The sequence below is a fragment of the Hemitrygon akajei genome, chromosome 2 (assembly GCF_048418815.1).
Source record: "Hemitrygon akajei chromosome 2, sHemAka1.3, whole genome shotgun sequence".
Classification (NCBI taxonomy): domain Eukaryota; kingdom Metazoa; phylum Chordata; class Chondrichthyes; order Myliobatiformes; family Dasyatidae; genus Hemitrygon; species Hemitrygon akajei.
In genome coordinates this window covers 208,305,801-208,318,096 of record NC_133125.1, presented here as the reverse complement: position 1 = coordinate 208,318,096, position 12,296 = coordinate 208,305,801, and the positions used below count along the sequence as shown (strand labels likewise).

Below are 12,296 nucleotides of genomic sequence, written 5' to 3'. Positions count from 1 at the left end.
GGTCACACCTCCCCCAAAAGAGGTCCCAATGATCCTGAAATCTGAATCCCTGTCCCCTGCTCCATTCCCTCAGCCACACGTTTATCCACCACCTCACTCTATCCCTGTGCTCACTATCACGTGGCACATGCAGTAATCCCGAGATGACTACCTTTGAGGTCCTGGTTCTCAACTTCCTTCCTAACCCCTGTAGTCTGTTTTCATGATCACCTCCCTTGTCCTACCTGTGTCATGATGTACTCGAAGTGACATTAAACAATCTTGAAACTCGGATTAAGATGGACAGAGACCTCCCTCCAACCTCATGTTACCGGTTTCACAGAACACAGAAGGGAACAGAACTGCTCTTGACGAGGCTCTCCGCCGCATGATGTCTCAGTCGAACACGATGCCAAATTAAACCAAACTTCTTCTGCCGATCAATCCCCTGCAGAGTCACGTGTCTATCTCCAAGTCTCTTAAATGCTACAGTTGTATCTGCATCTTTATTCAGTTAGTTTATCTACATTCAGGACTGGTTTCCCCTCGACCTACCCCCCTATGCGAGAGGAATCGGCAACTGCCAGGTTATCTTCCCATTGAACACTTGTATCATTACCTCCATCCCCTGAAACAGGAGCGCGTCTAGTGGACAATCGCGGTACTGCAGGGGTTCAGCAGCTCCCCGAAAGTGAAAGGACCCTGAATCAGGAAGTACCGGTCATGGCTTCGACAGGCCAGGTCGAAAGTTGGACGGACGAGGCAATTTGCCCCATCTGCCTGGAATTCTTCACCGATCCGGTTTCACTGGAATGTGGACACAATTTCTGCCGCTCCTGTATCACACGGTGTTGGGAAAGGGAGGAGAGAAACATCTGTCCGGAATGTAGAGCGCAGTTTGCAGACCGGAATCTCAGACCATCTTGGCTCCTAAAAAGACTGGCTGATAAAGCTCGAAAAGTACAGCTGAAGTCGAGACCTTCTGAAAGGAAACTTCACTGCAAGAAGCACGAGGAAGAACTGAAGCTGTTTTGTGAAACGGACAAGAAACTGATCTGTTTGATTTGTCGAGACGCCCGGGAACACAAAGAGCACCGCTTCCTGCCGATTGAAGAAGCTTTTGAAGTCTACAAGGTAAAAGTAACAGATTTTGATCACGTAATTGTTCATTTGTTTCTTTCTGGTCTAATGCTTTTATTTTCTGACTCTAAACCACCCAGGATCAGGTTAAATCTTCATTCGAACTTCTCACTAAAAGGAAGTCAGTGATCAAGGGAGTGGCAAAGCAACAGAAACAGAAGATTGAAAGAGTTCGGGTGAGTTTCGATTTCCTGCTCTGTGCAGATTTGATCGGTGTAATGCGGGTAATTATTAGGGCGGTGCTTTTCTCAGTCGGTGCTATTGTCACAGATCTGGTGCTCTGGCTGGATCCTAAACTCTGTGAGGCTTGTGCGTACTCCCCGTCGCCGCCTCGGATTCCTCCCTCATCCCAAGGACACGCTGGTTGGATGGTCAATTGGCTGCCGTAAATTATCCTTGTGAAAGTGGGTGGTGAATCAACGGGAGTCAATGGGCGTGTGAAAGGGAATCGACTACAGGGGAATAATGAGGAGTGGGAATGATGGGATAATGAACTTCCCTTCACAACATTTTGGAAGCATCGCGACAGGCTAAAATGTAATGCAGTAGGCAGAATAATAATATTTACACTTCTCCAGGGTCGGTATCCAGCATTTTGTGTGTGTCATACTGCAGGTAGAATCTACTTAAGTATTGAGACTCATTGCAAAATAGACCCTTCCTGCCCTGCCACTCAGCAACTCCCGCTTTAACCCAATCCTAGTAACAGGACAATTTAACCTACCAACTAGCACGTCTTTGGTCTGTGGGAGGAAACCGGAGATTCCAGAGGATATAATGTTGTGGCTTTATAAAGCACTTGCTAGGCCTCATTTGGAGAACTGCTTGCAGTTTTGTGCCCCTTACCTTAAAAAGAATGTGCCGAAACTGGAGAAAGTTCAAAGGAAGTTTACAAAAATGATTCGAAGATTAAACTGTTTGTTTTATGAAGAGTGCTTGATGGCTGTGGGCCTATATTCAGTGGATATTCAGAAAAATTAGGAGTGACCTCATTAAAACCAATTGAATGGTGAAAGGCTTTGATAGAGTAGATGTAGAGAAGACGTTTCCTATGGTGGAAGGCCAGAGGACACAGCCTCAGAATAGAGAGACATCCTTTTGGAATGGAGGTGAGAACAAATATCTTCATTCAGAGAGTGGTGAATCTGTGGAATTTGTTGCTAAGGCAGTTGTGTAGGCCAAGTCCTTATGTATATCTAAGGCAGAGGTTGATAGATTCTTGACAGGCCAGGGCATGAAGAGACAGGAAGGCAGGAAATTGGGGCTGAGAGGCAAAATGGATCAGGTTTGATGAGATGGTGATGTGGACTCAATGGGCCAAGTGGCCTAATTCTGCTCCTATATCTTATGGAAACCCTTGCAATCATGGGACAAATTACAAACTCCTTACAGGTCATGGTGACACCAACCGGGTGGGCTGAAAGACTTCTTGTGCTCGATAAGTCTGTGCTCGAGCCTGATGGGCTGAGTGGTCAACTTCCCTATCAAAAGGATCCACAATACAGGAACGTAACATTTTAATCTTCTCATTTTATTTGACAGGAGCAGTCAAACAGCCTTCAGTCAGAGATCAAATCCCAGTTTGCTGAACTGCATCAGATTCTTATAAAGAAGGAGCAAAACTTACTCCAAGATCTCAGGAGTGAAGAGGCAAGGATTCGAAATCCAATGGAGAAAAATCTTCGAGTGATTCAAGAGAAATTAAATTCAATTCGGAAGGAAATATCATTGTTAAAGAAACAGCTGGATCAAAAAGACTGTGTGAAATTTCTGAAGGTGAGGGATTGTATTACAGATTGATTCAGTGAAAATACAGTCACAAAATGCTGGGTGACATTTCTGAAATAAATGCAACATTTGCCAATGATTCAGAAATTGGAAAATGTTCTGCCTTTTTCAGGGCTGAGCTGATGTTCTTTCCAGAATAAGTGGCCTCTTTAATATCTGTTCAATCGGAGGATTTTCTCCAAACTGCTTGTGATTGAGTTGCTGTGATCTTGACAATGAGATTGTGATTGTTTCATCTCTCCAAGATGTTTATATTAGTAACTGCAGTTAAATTCAATGTGTGTGTGGCTGTTACAATGCTGTGAGGGCTAAACTGGAGTTAGTATATTTAGACCATATGACATAGGAGCAGAATTAGGCCTTTCAGCACATTAAATCTGCTCCACCATTCCATCATGAGCAATTTATTTCCCTCTCAACCCCATTCTCCGGCCTTCTCCCTGTAATCTTTGACTCCTTGACCGATCAAGAACCTATTAACCTGTACTTTAAATATAGAATCAGATTCACCTGTTAATTTAGCAGCGGCAATTCAATGCAACACATAATATAGAAGAACAAACAAACAAACAAACAAATAAATAAATAAATAAATGGATTGCAGTATATGTGCATTGAATAGAATAAAAATCATGCAAAAATAGAAATAATAAATATTTTGTTTAAAGTGAGTTAGTGTTCATGGGCTCAACGTCCACCCAGGAATTGGATGGCAAGGGGAAGAAGCTGCCCCCAAATCACCAAGCGTGAGCCCCCAGGCCCCCACATCCCCCACCCGATGGCAACAATGAGAAAATGGCATGCCCTGGATGCTGGAGTCCTTAAGAATAGACACTGAGACATCAGTTCTTGAAGATGTCCTGGGTACTTTGTAGGCTAGCACCTGAGATGGAGCTGATTGAATTTATGACCCTCTGCAGCTTCTCTCAATCCTGTGCAGTAACCCTCCCCCCATAACAGACAGTGATACAGTCTGTCAGAATGCTCTACATGGCACACCCACAGAAATTTTTGAGTGTTCTTGTTGACATACCAAATTCCCTTAAACTCCAAATGAAGTATAGTCACTGTCTCACCTTCTTTATAGCTGCATCGATAGGAGCAGGTTAGGTCCAGGTTAGGTTAGGACCAGGTTAGGTCCTCAGAGATTTTGACACCCAGGAACCTGAAACTGCTCTCTCTCTCCACTTCTGATCCCTCTATGAGGAATGGTATGTGTTGCTTTGTCTTACCCTTCCTGAGGTCCACATTCAGCTCCTTCATCTTACCAAAGCCATTGCCACGACACCACTCCACTGGTTGGTATATCTTCTTCCTGTACACCCTCCCATCTCCATCTGACATTCTACCAACAATGGTTGTATCAGCAAATTTATAGATGGTACTTGAGCTTTGTCCAGCCAGACAGTCACGGGCAGAGAGAGTAGAGCAGCAGGCCAAGCACATACCCTTGAGAAGCACCAGCATTGATTGTCAGTGAGGAGGAGATATTATCGCTAATGCACACAGATTGTGGCCTTCTGGTTATGAAGTTGAGAATCCAATTGCAGAGGGAGGTACAGAGACCCATGTTTTGCAACCTATCAATCAGGATTGTGGGAATGATTGTTTCAAATGCTGAGCTATAGTTGATGAACACCATCCTGACACAGGTGTCTGCACTGTCCAGGGCCGTGTGAAGAGCCATTGAGGTTGCATCTGCTGTTGACCTATTGTGGTGATAGGCAAACTGTAGTGGGTCCAGGTCCTTGCTGAGGCAGGAGTTTGGTCTCGCCATGTCCAACCTCTCAAAGCATTTCATCACTGTAGATGTGAATGCTACTGTGCAATAGTCATTAAGGCAGCTCACATTATTCTTCTTAGGCACTGGTATACTTGTTGCCTTTTTGAAGCAAGTGCGAACTTCTGCTCATAGCAGTGATATGTTGAAAATGTTATTGAATACTCACGCCAGTTGGTTGGCACAGGTTTTCAGAGCCTTATCAGTACTCCATCAGGGCCTTCCGCCTTGCGAGGGTTTCCCCTCTTTAAAGAGACCTTACATCAGCCTCCGATACAGAGATCACAGAGTCACTAGGTGCAGCAGGGATCTACACAGCTGTAGTTATATTCTCCCTTTCAAAGTGGGCATTGAGTTCATTTGGTCGAGAAACATCATTGTCATTCATGCTATTGGGTTTCGCTTTGTAGGAAGCAATGTATTGCAAACGTTGCCAGAGTTGCATGCATCTGATGTCACCTCCAATCTCATTCAATTACTGAGGATGACCACAGCGATCGGGTATCTGGCACTGAGCCTGGATCCCTGGTGCAGAACGGAAAGAGGAAGATGAGGAATGCAGTCATCATAGGGGATTCCATGGTGAGGGGAACAGACAGGAGGTTCTGTCACCCTAATAGGGATACCTGCATAGTGTGTTGCCTCCAAGGTGCCAGGGTACGGGATGTCTCGGATCAGGTGCAGAGTATTCTGAAGGGAGAGGGTGACCAGCCAGAAGTCTTGGTACATGTTGCTACCAATGACATAGATAGAAAAACGGAGGAGGTCCTGAAGAGAGAATTCAGGCAGTAAGGTAGGAAGCTGAAAAGTACGACCTTTATGGTAGTAATCTCAGGATTGCTGCCTGTGCCACGTACTACCAAGTGCTAGAATAGCATGATCAGGCATATTAATGTGTGGCTGAGAGACTGGTGAAGGGGGCAGGGCTTCAGATTCCTGGATCATTGGGGCCTCTTCGGGGGGGAGATACGACTTGTACAAAAAGGATAGGTTACACCAGAACACAAAGGGGTCCAATTTCCTAGCGGGCACATTTAATAGAGCTGTTAGGGAGAGTTTAAACTAATTTTGCAGGGGGATGGGAACCGAAGTTATATGGTTGAGCTAGGGGAAAACAGAAATAAATCAAAGATAGCATGCAACAGAGATTATAGAAAGAACAGGCAGGAGAGGAGGTTTACTCACAGTCAATAGCATGAGTTACAGGGCAATAGAGGTATGGTGCAGTTAAAACAGAAAACAGCAAACACTGGACTGAAAGTGTTATATTTAAATGCACACAGTATAAGGAATAAAATGGACGATCTTCAAATTCAGCTACAGATTGGCAAGTATGATGTTTTGGTTATCTCTGAAATTTAGCTAAAGAATGGCTGCCATTGGGAGCTGAACATCCAAGGATATATGGTGTTTCGGAAAGATAGGTTAGTAGGCAGAGGAGGTGGTGTGGATCTGTGTATAAGAAATAACATTAAATCATTGGAAAGAGATGACATAGGATTGGAGGGTGTAGAGTCTCTATGGGTTGAGTTAAGAAATGGCAAGGGTAAAAGGACCCTAATGGCAGTTGTATGCAGACCTCCAAACAGCAGCCTGGGTGTGGATTACAGACTACAGCAGGAGCTAGAAAAGGCATATCAGAAAGGCAATGTCATGATAATCATTGAGGGTTTTAGCATGGACGTGGATTGGGGAAACCAGGTCAGTACTGGACCTCAAGAGAGGATTTGTAGAATTTGTAGAATGTCTAAGGGATGGCTTTTTGAACAGCTTGTTGTTGAGCCCACTAGGGGATCGGCTGTGCTGGATTGGGTGTTGTGCAATGATCTGGAGTTGATAAGAGAGTTTAAGGTTAAGGAACCGTTAGGGAACAGTGATCACAATATGATCAAGTTGAAATTGAAATTTGAGAGGGAAAAAATAAAACCCAATATGTCAGTATTTCAGTGGAATAAAAGAAATTACAATGACATGAGAGGGAAACTGGCCAAAGTTGACTGGAAAGGGACAATAGCAGGAAGGACAGCAGAGTTTCTGTGAAAAACAAGGGAAGTGCAAGACAGATATATTCCAAGTAAGAAGAAAATTTCAAAGGGAAGAAGAACACTACCATGGCTGACAAGTGAAGTCAGAGCCAAAGTAAAAGCAAAAGAGAGGGCATACGAGGAAGCCAGAGCTAGCGGGAAGTTAGAGGATTGGGGAGCTTTTAAAAACTTGCAGAAGGAAACTAAGAAGGTCATTAGGAAGGAAAAGATGAATTCTGAGAGGAAGCTGAAGACAAATATCAAAGAAGATATTAAAAGCTTTTTAAGTATATAAATGGTAAAAGAGAGTTGAAGGTAGATATAGGACCAATACAAAATGATGCTGGAGATATTTTAATGAGATGCAGAGATGGCAGAGAACGTGAATGTGTATTTTGCATCAGTCTTCACAGTGGAAGACGTCTGCAGTATACTGGATATTGAAGAATGTCAGGGAAGTGAAGTTTGTGCAGTGAAAATTATGTCTGAGAAGGTGCTCAGGAAGCTTAATGTTCTGAGAGTGGATAAATCTCCTGGACCTGATGGAATGCACCCTCGGGTTCTGAAGGAAGTAGTTGGAGAGACTGCGGAGACATTAACAATGATCTTTCAAGAATTGATAACTTCTGACACTGTATCAGATGACTGGAAACTTGAAAATGTTACTCCACTATTTAAGAAGGGTAGGAGGCAGCAGAAAGGAAACTATAGACCCGTTAGCTTGACATCAGTGGAGGGAAGTTGCTGGAATCGATTGTTAGGGATGAGATTATGAACTACCAGGAGGCACATGACAAGGTAGGCCAAAGCCAGCATGGATTCCTGAAAAGAAAGTCCTGCCTGACAAACCTACTGCAATTCTTTGAGGAAATTACAAGCAGGATAGACTAAGGAGATGCAGTAGACATGGTGTACTTGAATTTTCAGAAGGCCTTTGACAAGGTGCTGCACATGAGGCTGCTTAGTACGATAAGAGCCCATGGAATTGCAGGGAAGTTAATAGTGTACGGGGACCATTGGCTGGTTGGCAGAAAACAGAGAGGGGGAATAAAGGGATCCTATTCTGGCTGGCTGCCGATTACCAGTGGAGTTCCATAGTGGTTGGTGTTGGGACCACTGCTTCTTATGATGTATGCCAATGATTTGGACTATGGTGTTAATGGATTTGTGGCTAAATTTGTTGATGATACAAAGATAGGTGGAGGAGTGGGCGATGTTGAGGAAACAGAGAGCCTGCAGAGAAACTTAGATAGTTTAGAGGATTGGGCAAAGAAGTGGCAGGTGAAATACTATCTTGTAAAGTGTATGACCATGCACTTTTGTGGACAAAATAAATGGGCAGACTGTTATTTAGATGGGGAGAGAATTCAAAATGCAGAGATGTAAAGGGACTTGGGAGTCCTTGTGTAGGATACCCTAAAGGTTAACCTCCAGTTTGAGTCAGTTGAGAAAAAGGCGAATGCAATGTTGACATTCATTTCTGGAGTTATAGAATATAAGAGCAGGGATGTGATGTTGAGGCTCTCTAAGGCACTCGTGAGACCACACTTGGAGTATTGTCTGCAGTTTTGGGCTCCTTATTTTAGAAAGAATATACTGACATTGGAGAGGGTTCAGAGATTCATGAGAATGATTCCAGGAATGAGAGGGTTACCATATGAGGAACATCTGGCAGCTCTTGGGCTGTATTCCCTTGAGTTCAGGAGAATGAGGGGGGATTCGGCATGTTAAAAGGCCTGAACAGATTAGATATGGCAAAGTTATTTCCCAAGGTAGTGGATTCTAGGACAACAAGGCATGATGTTCGGATTTAAGGGTGACCTTTTAGAACTGAGATGCGGAGAAATTAATTCAGTCAGAAGGTGGTAAATCTGTGGAATATGTAGCCACAAGCGGCCATGGAGGCCAAGTCATTGAGTGTATTTAAGGCAGAGATAGATAGGTTCTTGATTAGCCAGCATATCAAAGGATATGGGGTGAAGGCAGGGAAGTAGGGATGACTGGATGAAGTGGATTAGCCCGATTGATTGGCAGAGCAAACTCGATGGGCCGAATGGTCTGCTTCGGCTCCTATATGTTATGTTCTTATGGGTGGGAGGTTCTGGAAAGCAGGGACATAATTTCAGGGGAAACGCCTGGTCATCTAATACAGAGGTCTTTATAAATTTCTCCTCACCATAAAATTTGAAAATAAAATAGGGAATTGAGAGCATTTGGAACCCAGCAAAGAGTAAGATGTGAGGTAGATTAGCCATGACCAGAGTTTCAGGTTTGAGGGGTTTGATGATCTCTTCCTGCTCCTGTCCCCATGTTGTAGTGATTGTGAGGGGGACTGTGCCAATGATTTGGGACTAACATTAGCATCTGGAATATGACACACTCATATCAGATTTAACTCAGATTAATAAATGGTTATCTCTGGCCAGTTTCCATTAGCAGTGGGGGGCATTTGGGGGAAATTTACATATTTTATTTTGTTTTGTTCAATGTTAAATTACATCCCATTCCTCATCATGGTTAGGCCATTTGGGGCATCTTCTCCTGCTAACTTTGCTGCTCCACGCAAGCCTCCTGCCACTAGTCACCCATCAGCAATGGCCCAAATCCCATGGTTCCCCAGATCTTTATCACCTTCCCCTTCAATTTATCTCCGCTGTTGGCTTAAAGAACACCTGCGGCATCCAGTTCCCTATTCTTTTTACTGAATTCCTTATGGGATACATTGAAGACCACGTGACTTTTTATTTTTGACTTTAGGTTTCCCCACAAGTACAGATACTTTCTCCACCTCACCCAATCAAATCTATTCATAACCTTAAATTCCTTAATCTGATCATCGCTGATATCTTCTCCAGGTATACATGCACAACCTGTCCAATATTCCCTGCAATCGCCATTCTCTTGGTTATGGTAGAATTTTCATTAAAAAGTCTCTGTACTTTCTCCCGTGATTCTATGTCCTACGGTATCCATTTCCCCTCTTTGTGTCAATGTGAGTGAGGTTTGGTCAATGGGACTTACAGAAGTTTGGAATAATTTGGGTGTAATTTCTGCCATTGGGGTCGGATGGTCAGTCTCAGTCAATTCAGAATTGTGTTTTATTTCTTTCAGGAGGAAGCTCAACAGAAGAGAAGGTAGGACACGTTCTTCACTGAAACCCTGTCTGTGTTGTGAAAGTGCACAGAAACTGCTAATGCTCAATTTATAACCGGCTGGTGTTCCTCCTGCAGGCTCTGTGATGAAGAGAAATCATTGCCAGTGACAGATGGTGCTCTGCCAATTGAAAAGTTCAATTACCTCTTTTTATTGAAAAACATATTGGGAGAATCCCTTAATGCCATTAATCAAGGTAAAACTTGTACTGTTTCCTTTGATATTGTGCATGAGACATCTTTAAATAAGACTTAGACACAAAGATTGCTATAATAGTAGATTGAAAGGGAGCAGATATTTTATCCTGGCACCAACCCCACCTGTTGGAAACCATCACTGTCACATGGTTAGCTGGAGATCCCTGAACACACTGACATGGGGCACAATACACAGAGTAAAATGAACATCCACATCCTAATCCCTCCCATTCTGCAAAAACTCCCCATGAGACAATGTTGGATAGAACCACAATAGCTATGGAATGAAAATTCTTTTGATGATGCCATAGGGATAAAAGCCGGGAGTATCAGACAAATACACCTGGATAGTTCAGGGGAACCCAGTTCTTCCCCCTGCTGGTCTTTTGGGTTTATTATTAAACCACCACATGGAGACTGTGAGACTGAGACTGGACAGGCCAAGATGAATTGACCTTCAATCAATCACACAGACACTATATAATCTGGCAGATCTCCTATCACACATGTAGCCAAGGAGGATTAGCAAATTAGCCAGAACCTCCATCTGGTATTTTCTCATTTCCCTCAGTAAACTGGTATTATGATGCTTGTGCTGAGTGTGATACCAGATTCAAGTAACATTCTTCACATGCTCAACAGACAGGATGCAGAGAGACAGTTTCCCCTGTCTGAGGAGTTGAGGGTCAGGGGTCACTGTCTCAGTATGGGGTGAACCCTCAGAAGAAGGTGTATCATTGGAATTCTCTGCACCGGAGGCTGTGGAGTCTCAGTCATTCAGTTCATTTAAAGTGATAGAGTTATTGTCATATAGCACAGAAACAGGCCCTTCCACCCATCAACTCTGTGTGACCTATTTACCATCTACCATCCCACTGGCCGGCATTAGGTCAGTCTCCTTATGTGTCTTGTCTGTTGAAGTGATCCTTAAACACAGTGATTGTATCTGATTCCATCACCTCCTCTGGCAGCAAGTTCCAACATCAACAACCCACTGCTCAGATAAACCCACCTTTAAACTATTTCCTCTCACCTCAGACATATGACCTCTTGTATTTGATTCCCTCCTCTGGGAAGAAGATTTTAACCACCTGCTCAATCTAAGCCCCTCATAACCTTATATATTTCTGTCAGATCACCCCGCGACCCATTTACCTGCATTTTGTCCGCACCCTTCTAAACCTTCCCTGTCATAATTTCTCTGCCCCAGGCCTCAACTCCTCTTCTGTGCCAGTTCCAGAGGGCTCTCAATTCTCCCACGTTACAGAAGATGATCAAGCTCATTTTCTACCACATTACAGAAGCAAATGTGCTGCAGGTCCTAAAATGCAAAAGGGAGATAAATCCCCAGGTCCTGATCATTGTGGGAAGCTGAGGAAGAAATTGTGGGACACCTTTCAGTGATACGTTTATCATCAATTGCTACAAGTGATGAGCCAGAATGTCACAAGGTTTGGATATGGCCCAAGTGCAGAGCAAGAGACTCTGAAGTGGGTCAATAGTTCACAGACTATTGGCAGGTGAAAAGTGTTAAAGGGAAAAGGAAACAATAAATGCTGGGCCAAATAGGGCCATTAACTAAAACTCCCAAATGGAAAATGAAGCCGACTCTGCAGCTAGAAAGAACAACTAATACCATCCTCAAAGTCAGCTGACTTGACTGTCCAATTTCTCAGGCAAGGCTGAAAGCAAACAGACAGTGAAGTGTTACTGTGCTGGGTTCAAGTTTTGACAAATACTATGAAGGAATGAATTCAATTAAATACTATCAGAATGAAATAATAATTAGCAGACACATGCATATTCACAAGTGTAATTGCTATATCTACTGCGCTGCCAAATCTGTGGTTGTGACACGGAAGGCTGGAGGGAGACTAATGTACTTTTATTTATCCTGGACTGTAGGGAAAAGCCTGGGAAGAACAGACTGGTGAGTGTAACAGTGGTGGAGGGTAAATTAATGGAGGGCATTCTGAGAGACAGGATCTATATTCATTTGAAAGTAAAAGACTAATTAGAGATACCCAGCCTGGATGAAGAAGATAGATGACAGAAGAGCACTGGACATTGTCTACATGGACTTTAGTGAGCTACTTGACAAGATACTTCAGGTAGGCTATTCCTCAGAGTTAGATCACATGGGATACAGTACGATCTGGAATTGGATACAGCGTTGGCGGTGTGGAGTCCTGTGACCAGTGGTTGTGCTGCAGGGGTCGGTGCTGGGTCCAGTGT

The 12,296-nt window shown here is 43.6% G+C and overlaps 1 protein-coding gene across 1 annotated transcript in view; it reads left to right on the top strand.

Annotated features, from left to right (window-relative positions):
* The first annotated feature begins 702 nt into the window (after positions 1-702).
* Positions 703-12,296, top strand: part of LOC140722216 (uncharacterized) — a 140,737-nt gene continuing 129,143 nt past the window's right edge. Inside the window, exons 1-5 of the mRNA XM_073037009.1 lie at positions 703-1,113; positions 1,200-1,295; positions 2,662-2,895; positions 9,823-9,845; positions 9,942-10,060. Of these exons, the coding sequence (XP_072893110.1) occupies positions 703-1,113; positions 1,200-1,295; positions 2,662-2,895; positions 9,823-9,845; positions 9,942-10,060 (883 nt within the window). The remainder of the gene's footprint in view (positions 1,114-1,199; positions 1,296-2,661; positions 2,896-9,822; positions 9,846-9,941; positions 10,061-12,296) is intronic.